The sequence below is a fragment of the Meleagris gallopavo genome, chromosome 19, assembly GCF_905368555.1.
Source record: "Meleagris gallopavo chromosome 19, MGAL_WU_HG_1.1, whole genome shotgun sequence".
In the NCBI taxonomy this organism is placed as follows: Eukaryota; Metazoa; Chordata; class Aves; order Galliformes; family Phasianidae; genus Meleagris; species Meleagris gallopavo.
The window spans coordinates 9,456,761-9,482,757 of NC_139422.1; the positions used below are offsets into that span (position 1 = coordinate 9,456,761).

Here is a 25,997-nt window from a genome sequence, read left to right on the forward strand (position 1 = left end):
AGAAATGAAATTTGTTAGCCAATTAATTTTAAATTTACTACAGCAGACGTTCAATTACAGCTTCCCATCTCGTCTCCCCAAAGCTGCGTGCAGAGCATTCAGCTCCCAAACAGAGCACTGCTTCTCTGTGCCACAGAGCTCAGAAATTCAGGCAACTTTCTATGTGAATAACTCCTTAAAAACAGGAAATACAAAGAAATTCACAAAAAAGTATACATGGATTTTTACAGTACCTACTCTGAAATAATACACAGCACATGTCTGTGCACATTTACATGGCCTGCACTTCATGGCAGATGGCAACCATCCAGCTGGTTCTGTGGGGGATTTTTACTAGCAGACGCCCCTCACGAGTTCAAACGAAGGAACTGTAGCAGAAACATTACATGATTTAACGGCCTCCTAACAGAGTGAGGCTGTGGGAATTCCAACCACATTTCGGGCTGCAGTGCCAAGGCTGGGCTCCACGGCTCCCTGTTGCCTGGTGCAAAGGCTCCGTGCGGCTGCAGGAGGGCGGGAGGCAGCAGGACCTGCCCTGAGAACCAAGGGAATGGCTATGAGCTGCTGCTCCAGTCCTTGGGCTCTGTCACAATACTTGGAGGGAGATACACTGCTGCTGAGATAAAGCAAGCAGGATCTGGAAAAGCCAAGTCCTGCCTCTGCAGAGGAAGGAGAGAACCCAAGCGTCTGTCTGAAAGAAGCCACAAAACAGTGAGAGAAAAATCCCCCAAGCCCTAGGGGGCAGCTCGAGGCCCAGCAGCACGCCCGGCCCTGGGGCAGCCTGGCACCTCGCTCCTGTCCTGCTGGGTGCTCCGCACTGCGCCGAGCCCCGGGCTGCCCAGTACTGCCGCTCCTGGGCCTGCGCTGCCGCCCGGCTGCTGCCCAGCACTGGGACTGACGGCGTCCCCACACAGCGGCCCTGCTGCCCCTACCAGCATCACTCGAGCCCTGCACCACTGCTGGCTGCTCGCAGGCACCTACTGCACCTTACTACTTCAAGACAGCCCTTACAACAGACGAAGGCTTATTGGGAATTAAGAACGGACATGAAAAATTGCAATACCACATCTGCAGTGTTATTTTCCTACAGCACCACACCAACGCGTCCCAGGAAGAATCGCACAGCATAATCAAATTAAGCATCTCTCTTACAAAAGGGAATGGCCATCCACGTAACAACAAACCAATTCTGTTGCCATTTAAACTGCAAAGCCTTCAGAATGGGGTTTTGAAAGCATGACCCATCAGTTCTAATTTTTAAAACTTATCCTTTCAGTCAAGACTAGAAAAAGGCCCATTCCAACTTTTATCTTCACTACAAAGTGCTGTTATCTTGGGCTGATGTCAGGAGCTCTATCTCTCTTTCTGCTGACAAGCAGAGACTAGAGAGATAAGATTGGGAACGAATCTCACTTCTCTGAGTAAATAAATAATCAATACTCATCTAAATGTAAATGAGAAAGTATCCCCCTCTGATAACAGGGCTCTTATCAAACAGCCAATTTTCTACAGACATTTGGCCTCAACCAAATCACCATCATTCAGCCCCAGCCTAATGGCTAAAAATCGTAACTAAATTGAACCGATCACCAGAGATCAACTAAGTTCAGCCATGGCTACTACAGGTTCAAATGTTTGGAATGCAATTTTTCCCCCATTAACTTTCAATAGCAATGAAGAATACCACGGTCAGGGGTTGAATCTGCACAATAAACAAATACTAACACTTAGAAAGAGAAGGAGGCTTTAAGGAAAACTCCAAACAAAAGCCATCTCAATCTGCAAACAAGTTAATAAGATAAAATGAGGATCACAGATAGACTTACCGTGATATTTGATGTTTGTGGAGTTGTCAAACCTAACCTTTTCTAAACACACCAGTATAAAAGAAACAAACAAAAAAACCCCACCCAAATGGTTTAAAACAGAACCGACATTTCTAGTGTTAGTCTGCAACAAAACACATCGTTACGTCCTGCTTAGCCCTTATCTTCACCTAGCTCCCATGAGCTCCTGAATTCTCACAAAAGCCCCAGCTCCTGCTATGTTCCTTTGTCAGCTGCTTCCGCTCCCTTTATTGTCCAGGCATTTGTTCAAAACACTTTTGAATTTCTGATTTCCACAACACTGACTCCCATAATTTATTGCACTGTGTGAGAAAAAGAATTCCCTTTTGTCTCAGAACATTATTGTCTGCCTACTGCTTTTGGTGCCATGCAGTTCTTGTTTTATGAACAACAGTGATAAAACCCTCCCAATTTACCCAATGTACCGTCTCTGCCCACACACTTCAGTCTTCCCTTGTGCCCAGTCATCTCATTTTCCAAACTAGCAAAAGATCTCTGCTCAGAACCTACTCCTCATTTCATGTCAGATCCATCTTTGCATTCACACACTTCTCCATCTTTGTTGCTACTATCATAATTCTTTTTAAGATATTATCCTTTTTAAGATAAAATATAACAATCAAGATGTGGGCACTCCGTGATTTATGCGCATGGGCACAGTAACACTTTCTGTTTTGTTCTCTCCTCCTTTCCTGATTTCTAATATCCTATTTGTCTTTCTGACTGCTCCTAAGCGCGGAGCCGAAGTGTTCAGAGAACTATCCATGACGACTCCAAGATACTTTTCTTGACTGATGGAAAGTAATTAGAGCCCATCATTGTATACGTATAGTTACGGTTGCTTTTCACCACGTATATTATTTTGCACTCATTGACACTGAATTCCCTCTCTCGTTTTATTGTCCTGTCACTCAGCATTGTGAGATACCTCTGCAGCGCTTCACAGACAGCTTTTATTTGCACTATTCTTGCTTCTTTTGTATCAACAGCACATTTTGTCACATCAGCATTCACATCCTTTTCCACGCTGCACATTAACTGAACAATGCAGGTTCTACCAGTTCCAGTGGAACTTCACCAGTAACCTAGTTACTAATAATGGAGAGCCATTATTCCTATTCTTTGTTTCCTGTCTTTTAATCAATTATTAATCCATGTGAGGATCCTCCTTCTCATCCCATGACAGCTTAATTGCTTTATGAGCCTTTGTCAAATCTTTTTGGAAATCTAAGCGTGCCGTATAAAATGCATCATCCTTATTCAGAGGGTCTCTGGTGTCAGGGGCTGCTCACATGTCTGTGAGGCACAATCTCCCCTACAAACGCTGCACTGATTTCTTCCTCGGTGTACTGCATTTGTCCACGTCACCTTTTAATTTCCTTCTTTGCTAAAATTTTACGTAGCTAAAAGGAAGCTGAGGAATGCAGGTCTCTCCTCACGCTCTTCCAAAGAAGGGGAGCCATACTACTCCCAGAGCAAGGCAGCAAGAGCATTATGTCACACCCCATTTAGCACTGCAGCACATTCGTAAGCGAGCTCTCCCCATGCTGTCCATGATTCCTGCCTGCTCGCAGACAAGTTTCAGCACTCACAGCACTCCGGGCAGAGCTCCTCACACAGCACACAGTGAGGGTACAGCGTCCTCCGCAGCACGGCAGCTCCACACCTTGTGCATACCATTCTAATTCCAAACTTGCAAACAAGATATTAGAAATTGGAAGGCGGTTTAGTGGCCATTGCCTAACGATCATTGCAGTAGCAGCCAGGCAGACAGGAAGGAAACAAAAGTGAATGTGAGCTGTGTTTCAGGTTCTGCTGAAGTACAGGGATAAGACAGGAAAGGAAACAGCTGATGAACATTTAATGCTGATGTTTGTGGTGCTTCCCAGTTACAAATTTCTTCTTTCACAAGGACGCATGATTTACTGCTTTACTGCTTTGCTAGGTTTTGAAAGTGCAATTTCTTTTTAGTTTAAATTATGTTTGTATTTATGCGTTGTTACCACTTCTTTATTATTGCTGAAAATATGCTATGGCTATCACACGGCCGTAAAGAGGAGGACATTTATGTACTCTACCCTTTCATGTAGCCTGTCAAAAAGCATCAGCCGTGCCAGGCGCAGTGCTGCAGAGCCCAGCTTTCAGCAGGCCATGTGTGCGTGGAGTGGGGAGGGACCCATGTGGCTGGGAGAGGAGCCCTGTGGCACCGGGAGCTGGCAGTGGGAGATGGCACTTTGCCCTCCTGCCCGTGCTGCAGCAGGGGAAGACGCATTCCCATCAGCACTGGACGCTGAGTCTCGGTTGTAAGACAGATCATAAACAAAAGAGGTCGAAGCAGAGGGACCGACAGTTTGTGGAAAGCAAAAAACTGAGAAGAGAGGGATCTTGGGACTCTTGCATTGTGATTTTTTCTTAGAGTGCAACAGAAAGGGCAAGGATTGCATTGTTTGCTTGGCAGTGGCAGTAGAGCAACAGAAAGTACGTGAACAGTTCAAGAGGAAATAGCTGTAAAGCCAGAATGTTTACATCTCAAACCCTGCTGCTGTGAGGACATCTTAAGTCTGTTTATCTGTTAAAAATCCACAACGTCTCTCAACACCTCTAAAGTGGAGTGAAGATTTTATCATTACAAATGCAAACACTGGTTAATAAAGATATCTGAATTGTAAAAACAAACTTTTAATATTGTGCACAAGCATGAGACTTTTTCTCCAAGTCCAATCTGCTTTTTCTTAACTTGCACTGTTGTGACATGACCAAATTTTACACTGTTATCTGCTGCTCTCCACAGAAATACAGATGGTTTTTGTAGAAATAAACAGTCATTTATATGAAACAATTGTAAAATAGTTTATGGAAACCAGCGGTGTAATGCATTCAAATAAATGCCAGGACTGGCTGATGGAGAGCCAAGGTGTTAAATCACACTGCTTAAGAATTCAGCTGTGGGAAACAGATAGTAAATCCAGAGTGACAGAATTTCCAGTGATGGCAAAGGTTTCTGACATCTAGTCCAGTACACAAAAACTACAGCAGTTCAAACCCATTTTACTTAACACTACCTTGACAGCCAGTGAAATTAAAGAATTTAGTCACAAGCCCCTTAAAAAGGAACAAACACACTTTGTTTATGTATCGCTCTTTTGTAGAACAGAAAGGCAGACAGCATGCTGCTCTCCAGCAAACCGGTCTGTGGAACATTCACAGAAATATTTAATTTTTACTACAACCTTTATTCTCTTTGCATTAGCAACGTAATTCTAAATAAAGTTGAAAGGTGAAAGAAATCATCATCCTTGACCTATAACATAAGGTACCTATGGCCAAAACAAACAACACACACACAGTATTTCATCACAGGTTCTGGAGATAAGCAATGAATCACAGAATCACAGAACTGTAGAGGTTGGAAGGGACCTCTAGAGATCATCGAGACCAACCCCCTGCCAAAGCAGGTTCCCTACACCAGGTCGCACAGGTAGGCGTCCAGGCGAGACTTGAATATCTCCAGAGAAGGAGACTCCACAACCTCCCTGGGCAGCCTGTTCCAGAGCTCCGTCACCTCACCGTGAAGAAGTTCTTACGCACATTCGTGCGAAACTTCCTGTGCTGCAGCTGATGGCCGTTTCCCCTCGTCCTGACTCCACGCACCACTGAAAAGAGACTGGCCTCACCGCTATGGCCACCACACCTCAGATATTTATAAACCTGGATCAGGTCCCCTGCAAACACAGCAAACACAGCACAGGGCCCTGCAGCTGCTGCCCACTGAGGGCATCGGCACGCGGCCGCAGCCCGGGCTCTGCTGCCACCAGGGCTGTGCATCAGTCTGTTACCAGTGCGGATCTCAAGGTGAGAACGGTGCTTTTCTCCTGGTTAACCGTCAGTCAGCGCACAGCACAGGTAACACGACTGCCCGGCGGGAGCTGCGTGAGCTTCCCAAAAAGCGAACGAGATGGTCCCACAAACGTACCTGGTGTGACAGTAGTGTCTTCTCTCCTCAGAGGATAAAATAAACAAAAACCTCTATCATTCAAGTGCTGAACTGGAGAATTTAAAATGTCACATAAATTACGGCTTTATCACCAATCCAGAATAACCAATAAATGTGCGATTTCAATACCAACAGCTCTGGAAGAGATTCAATTCTATAATTCACTTTCATTTCAGAGGCCAGACGTGAAACATTTTCCTCCACAATTTGGGCTGATGTCCAGAATCCCATCAGCCCAAATGCACAGGACTAACGAGCTATGTCTGTTCTGACAAACTATCCACAAACTTCATTCCCCGTGAGCTGTTCCACGTCCACCAGCATCCCGTCCCCCTCCACGTCCGTGCCTGCACAGCGTCAGCGCTCAGAGAAAGGGCTCGCTGAAATTGATCACTGCTGCTGCAAAACAGATCGCCTCTGTTGGCAGACAGAAATTGTTTTAAGCAGCCTTTGTGCCACCCTCCCCAGCACAGAGGTGCTCACCGTGCACAGCACCAACCCAGAGGACATTTTGCTGAAGAAATAACAAGAAAACAATTCAGCCAGCTCCTCGCTGCACTTGGCAATGGGACAAGCACACCTGGGAGAAAAGTTCGACATTTGGAGGCTGTGTGCTTAAACCAAAGTGTTTTCTTTATTTTTTTAAATACGCTTTTTTTTTTGTTGGTGAGAGAGGGGAAGCCAGCAGGAGAAAGTCTGGCCAAGGACCTATGAGTATTGATTGTTTTAAATTTGTATCTTGCTAGTGTAAACAGCCTAGTGAAGAAAAACAGCGTTTCTGAAGTATTTCCAGGTAAAGCCATTCACAACTGAGGGCAGCAAACTCTGCAGGGATGCTATAATTACCCAAAGCAAAGCCAAGGAAACTCAAAACTACCATTAAGCAGAAGAGCACGCGTGCAAGCACAGGAAAATACAAATTAATTGGCTTTTCACTGTCACAGATGCTGAGGCTTCCATCTCTGAGAGTCAGAGCAAACATATGTGTCGCCTACACTAACATATTTACTTTTAATTTTAAGCTCCTCAGCTACCATCTTCAACGGCAACATCCGACTTAAGTGACAGTTTATTCTAATCACGGTTCATCTCTTCAAAACACTTTAATCACAGGGCTGTGGATTTAGGCAGTTTCCTAATTCTCCTCCTTTCTATTATCTCTCCATCTTTCCAGGCGCTATTTCCATCCCGTTCCTCCCTTCCCGTGCTCTCCAACACACGACACCCAGCCGTGACCTGGGGAGGACGGGCTGCCCGCACACAGTGCTCCCCCCACACCGTGCCAGCGCACCGCTCTCCGGCTGGGCTGCAGCCCCACCAGTGCCACCAGGAGCTCCTGCAGTCAGCAGGGAGTGAAGGAAACCCAGACCCGCTATTACCGGCACAGCTGCTGAATACTCCAGAAAGATGAAAACTGTGGGACAGGTTGAAAGGAAAGGCTTGGTCTGACTGCATCCTCGTGCTTTCCCTGGGGCCTGGCAGGGCACTTGGCAATATGTGGTTTTTCAGACCAACTGTATCTTTGTATTACAGCTTTTGCTTATCTGCTGCAAAAGTTTTGAATAAAATGTGTTAATAAACCGTTTTCAGAAGCATGTTTGAAATAGGAAATGTGACATTAAAAGTGGTGCTGAGACTACTTGTTGGAATGTGGTTTCTGACAAAACCCGGACCTTTTTCCTCGCTGCTGTCAGAATGAAACAGAAGCCTCACATGATCCTCAGTGCTCCTTACTGTGAGCTTCTGTTGGCCAGGATATGAAGGATAACCGAATAGCTCAGTGCAAACAGAAGTTAAATGCATCACAATGCAGTTCTGTACCAGGCCCACCACAGCTCTGTCACCCACTGATAGGAGCTCAGAGCCACGAGGGGCAGCCAGGCCGACCCCACTGCAGGACCGAAACGCAGCACGAAGGCTTTTAGCCACACATCCCATCCCTGGTTCTTCAATTTTTCTCTTTATTACTCAGCTTCCTTTGGCGGTGAGATAACACGCTTATCCAGATTAGGAAGATTATTTTAGACTATTTTTGGTCACTTTACATATTTTAAAGAACGCAAAAAGCAATCGTTGACAGCTGTTAGGAACTTGAATGTTATTGTAAAGCAGCTGTTTTCATTTATAGAAATGCACCAGTCTTTCTCCAAACTGTACAGAATACTGTGCTAATAACTCATGCTAACCTGTGGAAAATACAGGTCATGTCTGTGAAATGTTGGCAGAAGATACTGTTTATAACAATTAAACTTGTGTCACATTTTGTTCTTAAAAGGACTGAGCATTTCTGGTTCAGGGATGTTTACAGTTTGAAGCAGCTATTAAATAGCAATCAGTAGCATGTTCATCCTGCAAAGAACTTCTACTTAAAATCAGACAAGATTAATCAGATGAGGCTTCTCCACTCACAGAAATTTCCAATGACGAGAGGCTGACACGGACCAGGAACTAGGCAGGCTTATTCTAATGTTTCAGCATTTTACATTGTTTAGTTTTGACTCTCATTTCCTTCTGAAAACATTCAGTTGTTATAAACGGACACTGGTGCTTAATTTGTTTAAAGCCAAATCCTCTACACACATTCCCTTTGAATTCCTATTTTATGTTAGTATTCACAATCCGTTCAGTCAAGCCATGGAAAAACAGGCAACTGGCATCCTAGGGAGTATATTTGTTGAGGAACAAAAGGAATGAGACAGCTGAAAGGCAGGGAAAGTAGCTTCCAAGTGTACATATAGTTCCTGCACATATTTAATTTGAGAATCACCATGGTATCAAGATATACAAAGCGTCAAGAACGAAGCCATCATCTTTCTCATGTTCCTACAATTGTAAGCTGCGCAAACATACTTTATAGAAACTACTGAACGTGGGTTTTAGTGCAGATACAAGAAGCCTGATAAGACCTACCTGCCTACTGCACTTTGAGGGGTGCAGTCGGAGCCAGCCCTGTGCTGTGCTCACAGAACATGGAACAACTGCGCCTTCCTTGGTCTGTACGACAGCCCTCCTAACGAGCGGGCTTTAATGAGTACCTCTGCCCTGGACGGAATTCTTATTGTGAGCTAACTGGCCAACGTGTAAAAACGTTAAAAGTAAGGCCAGCAAGAATGTAAAAGTAAGATCAGTAGAAATACTTTCAGAATTGACTGTGTACAGCAATGTTTCAGCTGTGGAGAGAACCAGTGGTTGCTCTGACACCAGTACTCTACAGTTCCCAGCAGGGTCTGCATTTCAGACCAACTTCATACTTAAACTTTCAGCTGGTAGAGTGCTCACAATGTTCAGTAATACCTTCCAAGATCTCTAGAGATAGCAAATCAATACAAAGCCATCCTTAAATTATCTGTGCACATCTGGATGCTCTACAGAGCCCCCTTCACAGCACCTCAGCCCACCCACACAACGAGGCCCACATGAGGCCCTGAGGAGCCGTGCGGGGATTTCAGCTTTTCCCCCTCCCTGCCGCAGTCAGGGCAGCACCCAGCCCTTCCTCTCTAACTCTCCCATTCTGGCTATTTTCACAAAGCTCTTGTATGAAAGACTCTACGGAGCTCCTCAAGCTGGTCCACGGCTGGATTCCTCTGGGAGCTCATTGCACAAGCAAGAGTGTTTTATTTCCAGCTCGTGTGTAAAATATGCATTTGCAGTACATGCTGCTGAGCATGCAATAGGTTAAACAAACTGATGATAAAGAATTCTACTTAGTTATTTTTCATTACCATAGGAAAACATCAATTACATTTTCCATTTTATGAGTGTACACAAGGGAATCCATTACAATAAGAGAGAGCTTATATGGCTGTTTTTGCTGCTTCTTTGCTAAGCAAGAAGAACAGTTAGCTTTAAAGACAATGAAAGCAGCCCATAGAGAAGGCAGGCAAACCGGCATACCTGCGCAGACAGCTCCTACCCTGATTTATCCAGCCTGACTCCAACTAATTAAACATCTGCCTCAACAATTTCCTCTGCAGATTTATCTTCTCCAGTACGCAGCACTGACTGTTTGTTACAGGCTTTTCTCTTCCTTGCCACCATTCACATAAACTTCTTCCCGTTTGTTATTTGGGCATGTGACAAGGATACAGAATTCCCATTAACCCCCTACTGGTACCTCTTGGGGGATGGGTCATGAGGCCCCGATACACTGCTCCTGTACAACCATGTGCATTGAGAAAGGACTTCAGAGATCTACTTCTCTCAGCTATGACACAAACAGTGATTTTCCACCTGTGCTTCCTGTGGATTTGCACAAAATTTATTAGTTACAAATTATCAGAGACCATACATTTAATGTAAAGCATTGCAATATCAGGAAAGGGTAACTGCAAAGAATATAAAATACTTTCCATTCTTTGCAATAACTCTGTCTAGCATAATATCTAAATAGAGCTGGACACAACAGATACACTTTTTCCATTTTTTTCATTGCACTTTCTATGAATGAAAGGTCGCAGCCCACTTCTGTCCTCATCTATTGACCTGTATATTCCTGTAGCAAATCATCCTTGGTTTGCAGTTAGATTGCAATCAGAAGTCTTATTCAGCTTTAGTCTTTTCAACAAATAGAATTTTGAAACAAATGCATTAATATTATTTTTACAGCTGTAGTCCCCCATGCAGTTACATGAATGCCAGTGCACGTACTGAAACAAACCAGCAACCTGGGCTCGGCGCCGCCATTCGTCAGGACAACTCTGTCATTAGCAGCCTCGTGCTCCACAAGCAAAGGTTGGTCGCTGCAAGGACAGCAATGGCATTTTTAAAGAAAGAAGTGAAATTGAGAAGCTCAGGAAGTTATGGGCTCACAGAGGTGAGGACTTGGGGATTTTCAGGATCACGCAACACAACTGCTTGTTGAAAGACTTTCCCGTAAGCTACAGGTTTCTAGCTGAATAAATAGCTAGGGAAAGCTAGTCTAATACCTAAGCTCTCCTCCTCCCAGAACAGTCAACAGAAGTTTGCATATTTCCTATAAATTTACAAATAGGACCAATTTACAAAGCTGTAAACACCATAAATTCATCTGTCCTGTGAAGACTGACTGCAGGCACAGTGGATATGCAGAAAAGTTCATATGCACGGTTCATAATTTGGTTAGTAGCTCTAAGAATCAGAACAATCAACTTAGAAAAAACTGTTGTGGAATGAGGAGAAATACTTTTCCTAAATTATGTCATCTTTTATTCAGAACTCTGACATCCTAATCCACTGCTTAATAACGACTTTAAAGACAAAGGCATGGGACCTTACTCTGCTAATAGTCTGATCTCAAATGCCATTCATCTGCATATCTCCCAGTGAAAGTTAGAGGTATATTCACTCCCAAAATGAAGAATTTGATGTTACATGAAGAGTGGTGACAAAAATCCTTCTGTGCTTGCTTCAGTCAGTGTGTGCATCTGGAGGTGTAACTGCCCTTTAATCTAGATGGCATTTCTATCCTGGTCTGCTAACAGCAGCAGAAGGGGATGGAGAAAGGCTCGTTCCAGGTCCAGAGGGCAGTGCAAGCAAGTGGACCCCTCTGTGCAGACAGCTGCAATTTCTGCTGTTTTAAAAAATGACAGGCGAGACCAAAAAATAAATTAAAATCTGCTGAATGATGAATTGCAGTAACTGGGAATGAAGGAAGTTTTGGATAAGGGAAGTTTTTAATAAAAAAGTTTAAGTTATGATTGACCAATTTAATACATCAATACCTAGTCTGGGAGGTGCCATCACCCACATGGCACTGTCACACAACAACGTCAGCACTGCATTACAAGTGCTCACCAATAAGTAAAAAATACAAAATAAATAGCATTTGTTTATGAGGCTCAGTAACGCGGGACCTCGAGCACAACTCCCCCACAGCCACCGTGTGTCCAGCAGCTCACAGAGCTGACAGCTGCAGCTCTGGCTGCGTCCACCCACGAGCCTCAACCACAACCTGCAAGCAACTCTGCTGCTCTCAGCAAAGTGAGAGCTCACAAGTAAACACACGTGGAAGTGATCAAAAGATGTTCAGCTGCGGATTCTGCTGTGACTTACATCCCCAGCAAGGATGATGGTCATGTTTCAAAGAAGTGAAAAGTCACGTGGATAATTTATTTATAGAAACAAGATTTAAATTACTTCTTATATTATTCCCTCCCTCCCTCCAAAAAAAAAAAAGAAAAAAGAAAAAAAAGAAAAAAAGAAAGGACATTTATGCCAGTAAGTCCCTTTACAACAAAGGGTTTCTGACAAAAGTACCACAAAAGCAGTTTATACATTAGCTGAAGGAATAAATGACAGTTCCATGCCTTTTCTAAATGACCAAACAACATAACAGAATAACAGCAAAAAAAAATTTCAAATGGACAAGGAATAACATCTGTTATACAAAGGGGGAAAGTAGCTTAAATACTGAGCTAAGTGAATCCTCCAGACATCTCCCTTCGGGAAAGAGAAATCTGACCCCAAGAAATAAATAAAAGTCAACCAAAAAGTGAACAAAAGAGGTGTTTGAAAAAAACAGAACACCATTCATCGCAGCTAACGACTTGTTCATTATGAGTGATGATGGATAAAGACTTCTCACGCTGAGATGAAATCAAGATTTATATGCATTGTTTCCTCTCCCAACTTGTGGGAAGATCATCATCATTTAATTCTATCTCTGCGGCCAGTGATGGGCATCCAGAGAGCCGGTTATCAAACGGCGCAGTCAGCTGGCAAAAGCCGGGACGTGCAGTTGGCACATCTGGACGGAGCCGAGGTGAACAATGGCTCCTGGCCAGCAGCCAGAGCTCACAGCCGTGCCGGGCTCAGCCCCCGCGCCCCACCAGCAACAGCAACACAGCACTGCTCTGCTTTTTTTTTTTTTTTTTTTTTTTACGAGAATCAGATTTTCATTGCTTCATTCAATTGCTCTCCTCTGCCATTTTTTACAGCTCTTATCGTTCCCTTGGAATATGGCCTTGAGACAGCTCATCCGTGTCCTTCACTGTGTTATCTCTTCTAACTTTTATTAAAACTTCAGCTTTCATCTGAAGATAGCTAATTAAATCCATGACAGATTATATACTCCTTTAAAAACTGCACCAAACTACCACTTCCAAACAGAACGGGGTTGATTTTCTTTTCATACAGTTAAAACTAAGGGTATATAAGGAGGTTTCATTCATTTACAAAGACAAGATCCGTATCTTTACCTAGTATACAGATAGGTTTATATTAAAGTTCCTTTGTTGCATGACAAAGCTCACTGCAATTTCTCACAGTAATTATTCCTTCTTGCTGGAAAGATCTCTCAGCCTTCTACTTCTGAAATATATGTACTAATATGTTTATATCTGGGAAAAGCACTGCTGTAAAACATAGATGCCAGTACTGTCAATTTTCCTATTTTAAATGTTGATACGTCTTAACTACGATAGTACTATTTTGACAACACAGCAGAAAGTCACTTTTTCTCTAAAAGTAACAACTATTTATTTAAACTATCTAAACTCATATCAGGTATCAGTTTCTTACATAAATTACAAGTGTAGCAATTCTACCAAGGACTGACCTCACTGTAATGCCTCCCATCAGCTCAAGCTACCACTGGCTGGACTTGAGCACAAACGGCTTTGTTACCATAAAGAAATACTGGCGGTAATGGATACACTGCTTTGCAGCAAACATTATGCAGTTTCTCCACCGTCTGCCTTCTGGCAGCATCTAGAACACAGACCTGTGCACAGAACAGTTTCTGAGTGGTGCCGGAAATCACAGTGCCCACTGAAAAAAATGGTGCATTTTTCACAACAGCTAAAAAGTGATACGAAATAACCTCAGGAAAAAGCACACTTTCCTCTAAAAATTGCAACAAATAACCCACCTGTGCCTCTCTGCGATCCTTTCCTTCTCTTTAAGGCCTTTTGCAAGATATCTTTCATGGTGACCTTCATACTGTCCACTTGAATAAGTGAGAATCCATGAGCAGCATTTCTGCAAGACAGAGGTACATACATTTTTACAAAAGGATCATCATCAGGCAGCTCACTACAATTTTCGTTTCTTTCAAGGAAAGTACTTCTTAAGAAAAGCAATGAACAAAGTTGTGTTCTAAAAGTGAAGTTAAAAGGAGAAACCCAGAAAACTTCCTTTGAAAGGCAGAGACAGAAAAGGAGAAAATGGATTAAGATTCAAGGCGTGCAAGGATTTTCCTAATTTATCTTTATTTTTGATCAATTTGTGTTCATCATTAAAAAAGAAAAATGAGCAAATGTACACACGGAGCTCCTCCAGCACTCGTTATTATCTCCTAGGTGTGTTGCAGTGCATACCAGAGAAACAGTTTGCAATGTCATCTTCATATGCGTCCCAATGGCAGATGTAGCAAATCATTAAGGAGAAGTGGAAGAACAGCACTCAGAGAAGTAACAGCAGCTTTTCAGAAGTGTTAGTGTATCGCATTATTTTACATGCAACTTCTTGACACGTTGATGTAACCGTTGCGGCACAGAACCTGGGGGAAAGGTCTCTGCCAGCAGGGCACTCATCCTGGCTGCGGCCCACACAGCTCCACACCAGAGAGGTGCAAAGCAGCACGCGGGTGGCTATGGAAGATACCAACTGGCAGATATTGAAAGTGGCATCACTGCGGAAGCAGAGAAGATGACAATATAATAGAAGAGCTACTGGATTAATATATCAGCGGGTTTTGCCCCTTAGACCTTGCAGTCAATCTCTGCTCATGTCAGTAGATGTCACTGCAGACAGTTAGCACAGAAATTTGAGAGCTGCTAGGCACCCACAGGGAAAGATCTGTGCTGCACAGAAAAAATTGTTTTGCAAAGCTATTTAGACAGGAGGAGGAACATTTTATCTGGCAACTGAGAATTCTAATCAGGGAGCGGAGCTCTCTGTGTGCATCACAGCTGGAGTATTTTAAAAGCAACTGGCAGTCAAAAGCAATCCAAGCAATACAACCGCATCATTAAAAACAAGAGCACATTAAATGTCACTTTCAGACACGAAAGTGGGGAACACGAGTTTCAGCTCCAGTTGCTCCAGACGCAGCCCCCAGTTCATGCTGAGACACAGCCAGGGTGGGCAGCGGCAGCCCCCAGCCCGCACCCATTCCAGCCCCCGGTCACGCTGTGCACGCGCTGCTCCTCTGCCCGTACAGCAGAACTGCGGGCACACTGTCCCCTGCTCCCACTTCCAGCACAGCACAGCACAGCAGGGCGGCTATGGGCCAGCCTCTGCAAGGGAGGCCTCATCCCAGAGCAAAAGCCTGACTCCTCGGCCTGTGCCTTTGCCATCAGTGCAGTACAGAGCCCTGGTCAGCGTTGGGCCCACTGGGAGCTCTGCGGCTGCAGCCCGGCCCCCTCCCCAGCCGCCACCTCACCGGAATTTCACTCCCAATTCTCTTTGTTCCCAGAAAAATGAAACTGCCTAAAAGCCCCAAATGGGCGTTCTCTGGACCATTTATAACTCTTACACGTCTTCAAACCAAGCATACCCAAGCTTTTCACACACCTCCTTTCTTCCCTGCTACTTCAGCCACACGTTTTTTAGCAGTGACGAGCACACCGTTCTGCATGAGAGTACCATCAATTTCCACAGCTGTGAGAGTTCAGCCCTCGAGCCCCAAGGTTCAGCGGCTCTGGCTGATGCCACACAGTAAGCAGAGACCTCCCCAACTTCTCTTTGTTGATAAGCAAATCTGTCCTCAGCCTGGTACTGTGAATGGCCAGGTGCCCATGAGCTGGGCCGAACCGAATGCCTCCTGAACCCCCGGCAGTTGGTGCCCCAGCCCACAGCCTCCCTCGGCACCGTGCCAACGGCTGGGCTGAATTCAGTGGGTTGTTTAAAATGGAAATCTTCCATAGAACCGCACTGTCCTTACAATAAGGAAACTACTCTTTCCCTTTTATTTAGATGACACAATGTTTATCTCCGAGCACTGGAAGCACCCAAAGGCACACAGAGAAAAAGGCACTTGTGCTGCCAGGCAACTCACAGGATGCAGGAAAACAAACCAAAATACTGCAGAAAAAAAGAACAAAGTCAAAAAATGCCTTCCAAAAGAACCAAGTCCTATTTTTTCTTTTTTTTCCTTCAGTAGGAAATGTTTTTGCACTGAGGTTTCTCACAAGCAGCTGGGTGAGCTCTCGTGCCACAGATCCACCCGGTTCCGGTGCGCTGAAGCACTGCTGGATCACTTCAGGCTGTACACCGAGACAGATCTGGAACCTCCCAGAAATGGAGAACTGTCTTTCAGCTCCTGACACTTGATCTGTTAAAGACCACAGGCACATTTCAGTGCATCCCGACTCGGTCGATTCTTTTTATTGAGCAGCTGGCCTGAGAACTGTCAGCCTGATTTTCCTGACACTCTATTACTAAATCATGCCTGAGCCCCAGCCATTCTTTGCCTCAGAAGCTGGATCTCATCCCAGAATGATCTTTAAAAGTTTATTCTACCGATCAAAGCAAAATAAGAAAAACCTCTGTGTTTTACTATATTTAGTGTGCTATCCAGTAAGTGAGACTTTGGCAAGAGCAATGAAATGTAAAGCGCACTCCACATTCGTAAACTTTTGGATATTTGCTCTGGAGCACTGCCAGCAGTGTTAGAATTGCCAGGCAGAATTCAGATCTCCGTTCCTCCCTTCTTTCACTCCAGTTCAACACGCAGGCCGCACTCTTTCCTCTAACGGCACAGCCTGGGGCTGACGGTTGCTCAGCATCTCTGGGTCAGTGCTGGCCCTCATCTCGTGCTGCAGCCCCACTGCCTCTCTGCTCTGGAACATCAGCAGCACACGGCAACGTGCCTGCACGGGTTGTCTGGAGGAAACCTGTCCTTGTGCACCATGCCAGCCTTGTCCTGCTCTGCAACAATGGTGCGCACAAACTGTCCTCACCCAACCTAACTCCAGCATTTTCTTAATTAACATTATAAATTATATATGTTGCAGCTTATTCTGCTCAACACCACACACTAGGAATCAGAGCAGAAAAGCAGATGCCATTCTACCAATTAAAATCGCTCCGTACAAATTAGAAGCCAAAGAGACTCCTTAGCTTGTATTTTCTGTCATTTTGCACAAACATACCTGGGTGACAAGGTTAAATCAAGCAAAGGAAATCCCTGGCACTTATCATCCACAGGCATTACTGATAAATTGTGCAGTGGAGGAATAAAGGATTACCTTCTGTATTTTTTCATTACACTTTTCTTTTGTTACAGAATACATAAATCCATTGTGGCACAATGTAATATGTATCATCGTGCTACACCTGTGGACGTTTCATAACGGCTGCCATGTCTGTGCAGTCAGGAATGATAAGTGAACCACCCGTGAATGTTAATGATAGTGATCATTCTGCGGTAACTTGGCTTTCCATCTTCTTTTACAGCCTGAGAGCTGGAGCCAGGGTGGCAAGGTTCAGGAGAGGAAAAAGAAAACAACAGGAGAGGCGATGGCTGCAGCAGGCGCTGCTGGGGGAGGCAGCAGCACAGACCAGCAGCGGCCTCTCCATGGGCCTGGATGGTGCAAAAAAAGAAAGAAATACCTTTTTGAAGATGAAAGGCTTCTGGTCTGAATGAGAAGCAAACTTTTCCAAAAGCTGTCTTTACAATCTGTTTTTTTTTTTTGGTTTGTTTGTTTGTTTGTTTGTTTAAATCTGAATCAGAATTTAGAGCACTTAAAGCTTGCATGGCTGGCGTGGCTGAAAGTGTCCAGGAATAATGATCTCAACTTGAGCAACATAGAGTTGCATAGTTAAGACTAAAAATCCCAGTTGATGTAATGTGCTTAACTTAAGCTGGGAAATTTTGAAGAGGAAGTACATAATGATACGAACCAGAATGACTATGCCAGCCACAGGTTTAACTCTGAGCCTAAATGATTCTGCAAGGATAGCCTTGCATAACCACGTGCTTCTGAGTTTAATTGGCCGCATTTTGACACTACTATAGGCTAACTTAAGACTCGTCAGCTTCCTCCAGTGCCTTCCTTGGAGAACGCCAACCCTTCCCATTTGCTCTCCTGGGGCTCCACCCTCTTCACATCTATGTGAACTTTCTTAAATTAGCATCTTATGGATATTCTAAACTACATTTTGCTAACTACCTATACCCATGTGAAAGCCTATAAGAGACTTTTTCCGTAAGCTAAGTTACAGGCTTTCACAGTACATTCAAAGCTTTGAATTGAATTTGTAAATGTACTATGAAAGCCTGGTATTTTTTAAATGTTTCAAACCCTAATCTATCAGATATAACGCTGGTTCTGCTTTGAAAAAAAATAAAAAAAATAGTCAAAGCAATTTAAACATACCATTAAAACAGAAAAAGGCACTGCAGAGCAGAGGAACCGCATGCCAAATTCCATCTATGTGCCAACTGGCAGCTGAGTTACAACTCCTAGAAACACCATTAGATATTGTATGTCAAGTTGTGATAATAAAATTTCCAAGGAAAAAGCCCTAAATGGTAGTACAGATTTATTTTAAGCTACCTTCGTTCAAAGTCTTTCAGGTATTACTTCATCATCTCAAGGAGTCTGCATTTACATGAATGTGGTGCTTTGTTTGACTCCTTCTGACAAATCATATTTGACATCAAAGAGGGCTGTTTGAGAATGCCATGTTTGACATTGGACAAAGTACTCCTTCCCACAACAGACATTTTCCAAAAGCATAACTCGCTAGACTAATGGGCAGTTAGGAGCCAGAATGACTGCCCTCCGTCTTCTCCTTGTGTAACTTTGCCAGAGTCCTTGGAACTTGCCAAATTCGGTCATGCCTGCTTAGCTTGCTCGACTGATTGTGCCAGAAAAGAAAATAAGACACAGATGTATTTGAGCTCTTTGAGATGCCAGTAAGAGAGACAGCTAATGGCTTCATTTCGACCCTCCCCTACCAGCTGGGCACAGGTGGGGGGATAATGAGGTCCCTCTCCCTAATCAAACTCAATTATTTACTACTCTATACAACCACAAAGACATTCGCATTCAGCTCAGAATATAAAATGCACCGTGGGCTACTTCCAACCACTGATACTGGGTATTTATAACTAACTCAAGTGACTACGAGTTTGCCTTGGCAGGAGTTTAAGTGTATAAAGTTCTGCAAACTGGTTTTGCTCAAATATGCCCTGCTGAAATGAGGTTCCTGGTGAGGTTCCATAACTGTCAGCTCAGTGACTGCACAACATCTGAGAATATATCCAACATGCAGGATGGGTGAGATCTGAAATAAAACACCGTGCTTCATTAGGAAGCTTCTCAGAGGCATCAAGTTTCTGCAGCAGCGATTCAATATTAATAAACATTACAAGTCATATGCCTGACACAGCAGCAGCTGAAATACTTTAGAATGGGGAAGGAAAAAAAAGATGCAAAATATAAAAACATAACTACACACACTGGTTTGATGAAAGAGAAGGAAAGCAGGAAGATGTAGAATTTAAATCCCTATAACAATGAGATGGTCTGTACACTTAAACACGCAGTAGTAACAATCTTTTGATCAAGTGATGATCAACTAGTTGTCTATTCTAGGAGACACTAAAAATTCTGATGTTATTCTGTGTTAACTATGTACACGAGTACAAGCAATTCTGAGTTAACACGTGGGCACAAAAAATCTCTCAGAAAAGTACCTCTACTTATGATGCAGTTAAGCTATTTCTAATCTGCAGGACATTCCAAGCCAGATCACAGGGGACTCACAAGAACATACATCATGTCAAAGATTTCTTTTGCAAGCTTTGCAGATGGACCTTAGCCCTGCCACCAGCACCACTCAGAGAACTGGATCCTTATGCAAACTGAATGCCCTGCCTCTCTATGAGCAAGGAAAGGATGTGAAATAAAAACAGGCTGAGGAAAGAAAAAGGTTATTTTCTAACGCTCAGGCAAATAGTCTACTAAATAAGGCATATTCATATTAAATTTTCTTTTTCTTTGCTTCAGTGATCGCAAGTTCACAGGTTGGAGTTACAGCACATTTCAAAGCAGTGTAGATATAACTCATGAGATTTTTAAAAGCCCCGTAAGATTTAATTTTTCTGAGAAGAGAATACCAAACCCTGGAGCTCTGCTATTGGCAGAAATAACGCTGCCGTCTCCTGATGAGCTCTTTAGGACACTCTGAGCCTCTGAGAATTTCACACTGCTCTGCCACAACCAGTACCATTCAGCCTATGGCTGCTGCTGTTCGTGCAGCTGCTGCAGGTCAGCCCCACGCATTTTTCTGGAACTACCCAATAAGCACCTCTTAATTGGCTGTGCTGTTTTTTGTAACAGCTGCACCCATACTGGAAGTTAAGAGGCAGCAGACATATCTGTGCATAAAGGAAAAGGGAGAAGCACATTTGTGCAGTCACTCTTGGGCCTGCTTAAAAGAGACCTGTAAATATTAAAAAGGGAATTGAAAAACCTCTTGTTAAAATCAGCAAACAACTCCTTGTATTTCACTACAGTACTTCGCAAAACAGCAAATAAAAATATTACTTAAAGGATGACTTGTCAGAAAAAAATCAATAGCAATCAAATTCACGGCAGTAGCATTGACTCTGGAGAAAGGCACGTAGAAAGAGAGATTCCCTCTTTCCGATAAAACATCCAGCATTCCTCGGTCAGGTGGAAGAAATTAGAAATTAAACCCTGCAGTTCCACAGAGGAGCCATTGCCCGCACAAACTGAAGGAGGCCTCGCAGTGTGACTGTCAAGACTGCTCCAGCTCCTCCTTGCATCAGCTTCCACACTGCTGCGTCCAGTTCAGCAGGGCTCAATACGTTTACCTTGAATAAATTATTTGTAAATACTGTTGACAGGATATTTTCTTTTCCAGTGACACAGAGCAGTGGAAGTGCACTAGCATTCAGTGGAAGTGAATGAGCATTAAGGAAATACGTGTGGAATTTCTGCAAATTTCTTTTCATTTGAATGTCTCTAAGAAACATTTTCATTTTCATTTCAAGAGATACAAGCATTAAATACTTCTCCACTTAAGATGTGGCCGATGTTATCAGTGATTTGGTGAAATAACTACGGCCATCTGAGCTTAAAAACAGAGTGCAGTAGTTGTTTTCCACACTGACCACAGACAGAACGGCTCACTGAGCTCTGCACACTCAGCCCATCACCGCAGGCTCACCGCCCATTGCTGCCTGCCCGCTTTCCCCTGCCTGCCCTCTGCAGCACGCCTGCAGAGGGCTGTAGAGACACGGTCTGCTCAGTCCCGCTACGTTCAGATGAAGGAAAATAGGGAAGAGAAAGGATGTGGAGGTGGCGGTACGGTTCGCATCCATACTCACATTCGGACAAAGAGCGACTGTTTTGCTGCCAGGCCAGGAGAGGAGTACTTTTCAACCAGCGCCAGAGTGCTGAAGCCAAACTTGTGAATGGGCTCGTTGGAATCCAAGGGTGGGAAATCTGTGTCAACCTCACCATCATCCTCAGCAATATGGAGGCAGTAGGCACTGACGTTCTCGCTGAAACAAAGCATAACATGGGTCTGTTTGGGAGGGAAGCTCCACGACCAGTTCAGTTCAGCAGATCTAATAATAAGCACACACTTCGTACAGAAGGAATATACTTAAAATCCACTGAGAGCACATAGGTATGTATGCCCCAAGGTATTTTTGTACTGCAGAGTAAGGCAGCAAGTCTCACTTCATCAGTGATAGAACTGCAAGCAGGAGCAACAGGGACTGAACTCCACTAAGGTCAGGAAGTGTTTCATGACTTCATAAAGCTGGAGCTTTCCCACTTGCGAAAACATACTTATTTATGTGGCCGTTAAACATTAGAATTAAAGACAAACAGTGTCTCCCTATCTCACTCATATCAAGCAACTGCAAAAAGAATTATTGAACATGCCCTGGAAAAGTAGGGGGCACTCTCAAGATTGTTAGCAGTGCAGTAAACAAAAGCTCAGAAATAAACTGCAGGAAAAAGTAAAACGCTGGTCAACACAGTAACAGTGATAGTAGAAAAGCTGCCATTTCCAGATATCTACAGCTCCCAGTAACCAAAAGCAGTTACAAATCAGTACAAACTAACAAGCAAGAGCCGAGTAATGCTGCCAGTTTTAAACAGAAACATCATGAGGAAAAAATAAAGGAAAATGTAAGCCTCTTTCCTTTCTACACACTAAATTCCAGAGGAAAATAACAAAGTAGGTACACAAAATACAGATTTCATTACTAGGAACATCTGATTACCACTATCTCAAAAGTTAGTATTTAAACGTGAGTGGAAGAGAAGTATTCTCTTACAAATCTGCTGGCATTCAGGCATTTCACATAGCATTAAAGTAGTGAATGTTCACGTGGCAATATGTTTCTAAACTCCGCAGTTTAAATCTGGAGTTTTAATTGCATGATTGATGCTTACATTAATTAATTGCAAAGTGTATGCTAATTGTTTAATTGGTCGCTTGATCTATATAGATCATTTTTTGAATTAAATGAGTTGATTTACAAAGTTTATTGATTGGATGTGACAATGAATTATTTCGCTGACTACCTGATTTGCAATTTTCTCAATTAATTCACAAACCTTTGGTTGCAACTGTGCTTTATTGAGAGTGCTCAGTCCAGGTGATCTATCAGCACTTTGTCACGACTAAGATATTTATTACATAAAACAGGTACCAACGATGCATTACTATAATGTGTGCTGTACTTCTGCTTACAGAAAGGTAACCCAGCACTGTTTGTCACTTTGAATTTTGAAAGTTGTGCAATACTATTAAAAAAACTTTCATGAGTCTCTGGACTGCTCTGAAGAACGAACGCTGCTGCAGAATTAATTTTTAACTTCAAGAGCACTTAAGTGACTTTTTGGAAACTGATGAAAGTTGGCACTGGTGACAGAATTCATACAGAGGTAGGACTCTGAAATAAACGGAGGAAGCATACCCAGGTGGGAGATGGCGTGCTTCTCATTGCTGCGAGTCTCTTCAGGAACAAGAGAAGCGGAAGAGGTTGCGAATAACAGATCCTGCCTATGTTGTGAGAAGCACCTGGTGTGATGTTCAGGTCCTCCTCTGGTTCTATTTGGATTTCTACAAACTCCACGTGCTCGTTCCATCCGGTCCAACACAACTTTGAAGCTACCTGCCGTCACGAGACCCTGCAGTCTGAACAGCCCCCTGCTGCCTGCCTTCCCACAGCTGTGAGCTGGGCCTTACGCTGCTGATTTCCTAACCTGTTTGCTTGACAGAATTCTTCTCTGTGCAGCCTGGTGTGCACTCAAAGCTCTGTATAAATCAAGCTAACATTTTCATTTGGTACTTGACCCATTTGCATAATTCTCATTAAATCCAAAACATACAGCCATGCAGGCAGCAATCGGTGCTCACTGTGGCCTCAAAGTGATCCAAGTGCCAAAAAAGGTGGTGGCGAAACCAACTTATCTTCCACCAATTATACTGAAAATACATAATGTCTGTTACATCTCATAAATTTAGGGGGCTACAGATGCCTTCAAATATGGAGTGCATTCCTGAACATTAACACAGATTGAATCACAACTATGAGATCTACTTATTCTGATGAGAATCCATCTAAAGTTAAATCAATCCTTGCTAAAAGACAGGGCAGTCAGAAATGCTCAACAAACAAGCAAACAAACAAACCAAAGATTGAAAAAGCGATGAAGACAAGAGAAATAATTAACAGCTACATAAGAAAAGCTTCTTGGAAGCTTGAGGCTCTACCCCTGTCTCAGAGCATTTCTATCTAGATTCTCAATTACTGCTGCTAGACCGTCTTGAGGAACTCATGACTGTTACTTATTTTATTTTACTATTTCCGTCCTGAGATTTGATTACATCAGACAGCATCCTCGATGATGATCACCCTCTGACACATCATAACACTTTATCCTTCAAGGCAGACAGTGAAATCCATTTCCTCCCATTGCTGACTTTTGCTGGGGGCAATTACATTTCATGTAATACTACTCATTGGCATTGTTCCACTTGAAGTATGCTGTGCTCCTGAAAAATACATGTGTGTCCAAAGATTGATATTAGCAGTATCTTAGTAATTAAAAAATAAACTAATCATACACAGGAGACACTACTGAATTTATGATATAACGAACAGAAATTATTAACAGCAAATGAAATAGCACCATCTGCAAATAACTGTATATTTCTTCTCCATTAAAAAAAAAAAAAAAAGAGACCAAACCGAAGAGCTTAACCTCCAAAACACTGCATATGTCCATTCAGAATTGCTAAGAGAAGTTCTATATCCAAGGCAACAATATCTATGAAACTGTTTTCAAGAGAGACTGCTTTCCTATTCTGCCCTATTTCTACTAATGGGAGATGAACTGAACCTCAGGATCCTAGAGAAGGGCTGTTCAGGAGACCTCTCAACACATTCCCTTTCCAATTAGAACTGTGCTATAGCAGAAGAGAGAACCACCGAGTCCTCAAATAGTTCAAACTTCCTGAAAGAGCAGAACAGGATACCAAAGGAAAAACATTCATCAAACATTCCAGGAACAGTGAAATGTGAACAATTGCCAGCTTATACCACTTATCAATGCAAATGGTCACTCCTCTTTGCACCTCGGACACTACCTACTAATAGCTTTTACCAGTAACTCTGTAATAAACTATTTTAAGAGGCTCTTCACACTCTATGACCCAGCAAAAAATGAAGTATTTCCTTGTGTTTTACAGAACTGTTTTAAAAACAAAGTTACTGGGAGGAGCAGTACCTGCTTCATGCACTCCTTATCTAACGACCATGATGAACTAACAGAGTCTGCTAAACAATCTTAGTTCTCCAGCACGACAAATCCAAACCGTTATTTGGTCACAAAAAAACTGGGGGCAGAGTTCACTGCAACAAAGAAGTGATTGGCAATGATTATCAAAGATTCTTTACGAACCTAGAGGAGTCCTCAGTGAGAGGAAACAGAGGCAGAACGCGAGTACCTTCTCTCAAAACAAACAAAAGGAGGGATTTACAGAGAGTTCTATGTTCCATTTGTCACTCTTGTGATCTTAGCCACTAAGAACAATATAAAAAAATAGATGGGACATAGAACATGCCTCCATGATGCTAGAAGAGATAGGTTTTATATTACTTTTATATAGAACATTTTGAAATTATGATTCATTTATGGCTCTGTGGTTTCATACACTTATCACTAGGCAGTACCCAGTGGTTTAACTGAAAGAGAAATGGATACAGATGTATTTCTCAAAAAGAAATACAAATGTGTAGGTGGTTTCTCTAAGATTTATCTACAAGAATACTGACATGAAAATTTATTTTGTTATGCAAAAATGCTGCAGAGGAGAAAATTAGAGATCAAGAGGTAGTAAAGAAAGAACATTACTTCAGTTTTGGTTCCCGTCCCTCACTTGTATATTGCCAGCATATTAGTCCAATCAGGTCATGCACCTTGGCATTTGCTATCGTCACAACTGTCATGGGCTGCAGTTTGTCTTGGTTTGCATGCAGTGGGAGGTAGACATCAATTTTTTTGGTTGCCGTGGTACCAACATGGCCCTGTTGAGAAAATACATTTCATTAGAATGAATAAAGAAAAAGTGTGACACAGCTAGTGCAAAACCTGGTACGGATAGAGTTCTCCTCACTAATAAGATCAAAATACCCCGCCATGACTTAAAATTGAAAGAGGTTAGAATGCTTAGGTTCTAATTCATTTACTGCTGTGTAATTACCTGCAGGAGCAATACCAAAGATTTGGCAAAGATTTCTATAGGATTTGTTGATTTCTACTAGAAGTCTGAACTTCACTGCAAGATTCCACGTTCTTACAGGAAATAAGAGAAAAAGGAAAGCCACCCACAGAAACTAACAGGCCTGCCTGCAGATACAAATGAATGAGATGCGAACCCGCAGCTCCGAGGCGCGAGCAGCCAAGCAGCAGCAGCTGGGAGCACTGCAGGCACGGCGCCCGCAGGTGGGACGGCAGCACAGACCTGCTGCAAAGCTGCACCGCGAGCACGAGGCTAAGAACCAAACGATGCTTGGCCTCGCTTTGCTCAGAGAACCGATCACATCTACAGCTGAAATCTTTTGAACGGACAAAAGGTTGCACGTTCTGACACCCCTCTGGAAAAGCACCCCTGCTGTAACCGTACGTCTCTATCTACACACACCTAGAGGCCTTCAGAGAAGAAAATATCATTAG

The 25,997-nt window shown here is 43.2% G+C and overlaps 1 protein-coding gene across 4 annotated transcripts in view; it reads right to left on the minus strand.

Annotated features, from left to right (window-relative positions):
- Positions 1-25,997, minus strand: part of MAPKAP1 (MAPK associated protein 1) — an 83,741-nt gene that overhangs the window by 24,303 nt on the left and 33,441 nt on the right. For all 4 annotated transcript variants that reach the window (XM_085239385.1, XM_085239383.1, XM_085239387.1 and 1 more), the window contains exons 5-7: positions 25,176-25,348; positions 21,125-21,301; positions 13,688-13,797 (exon numbers count right to left, since the gene is read on the minus strand). In XM_085239385.1, the coding sequence (XP_085095511.1) occupies positions 13,688-13,797; positions 21,125-21,301; positions 25,176-25,348 (460 nt within the window). The remainder of the gene's footprint in view (positions 1-13,687; positions 13,798-21,124; positions 21,302-25,175; positions 25,349-25,997) is intronic.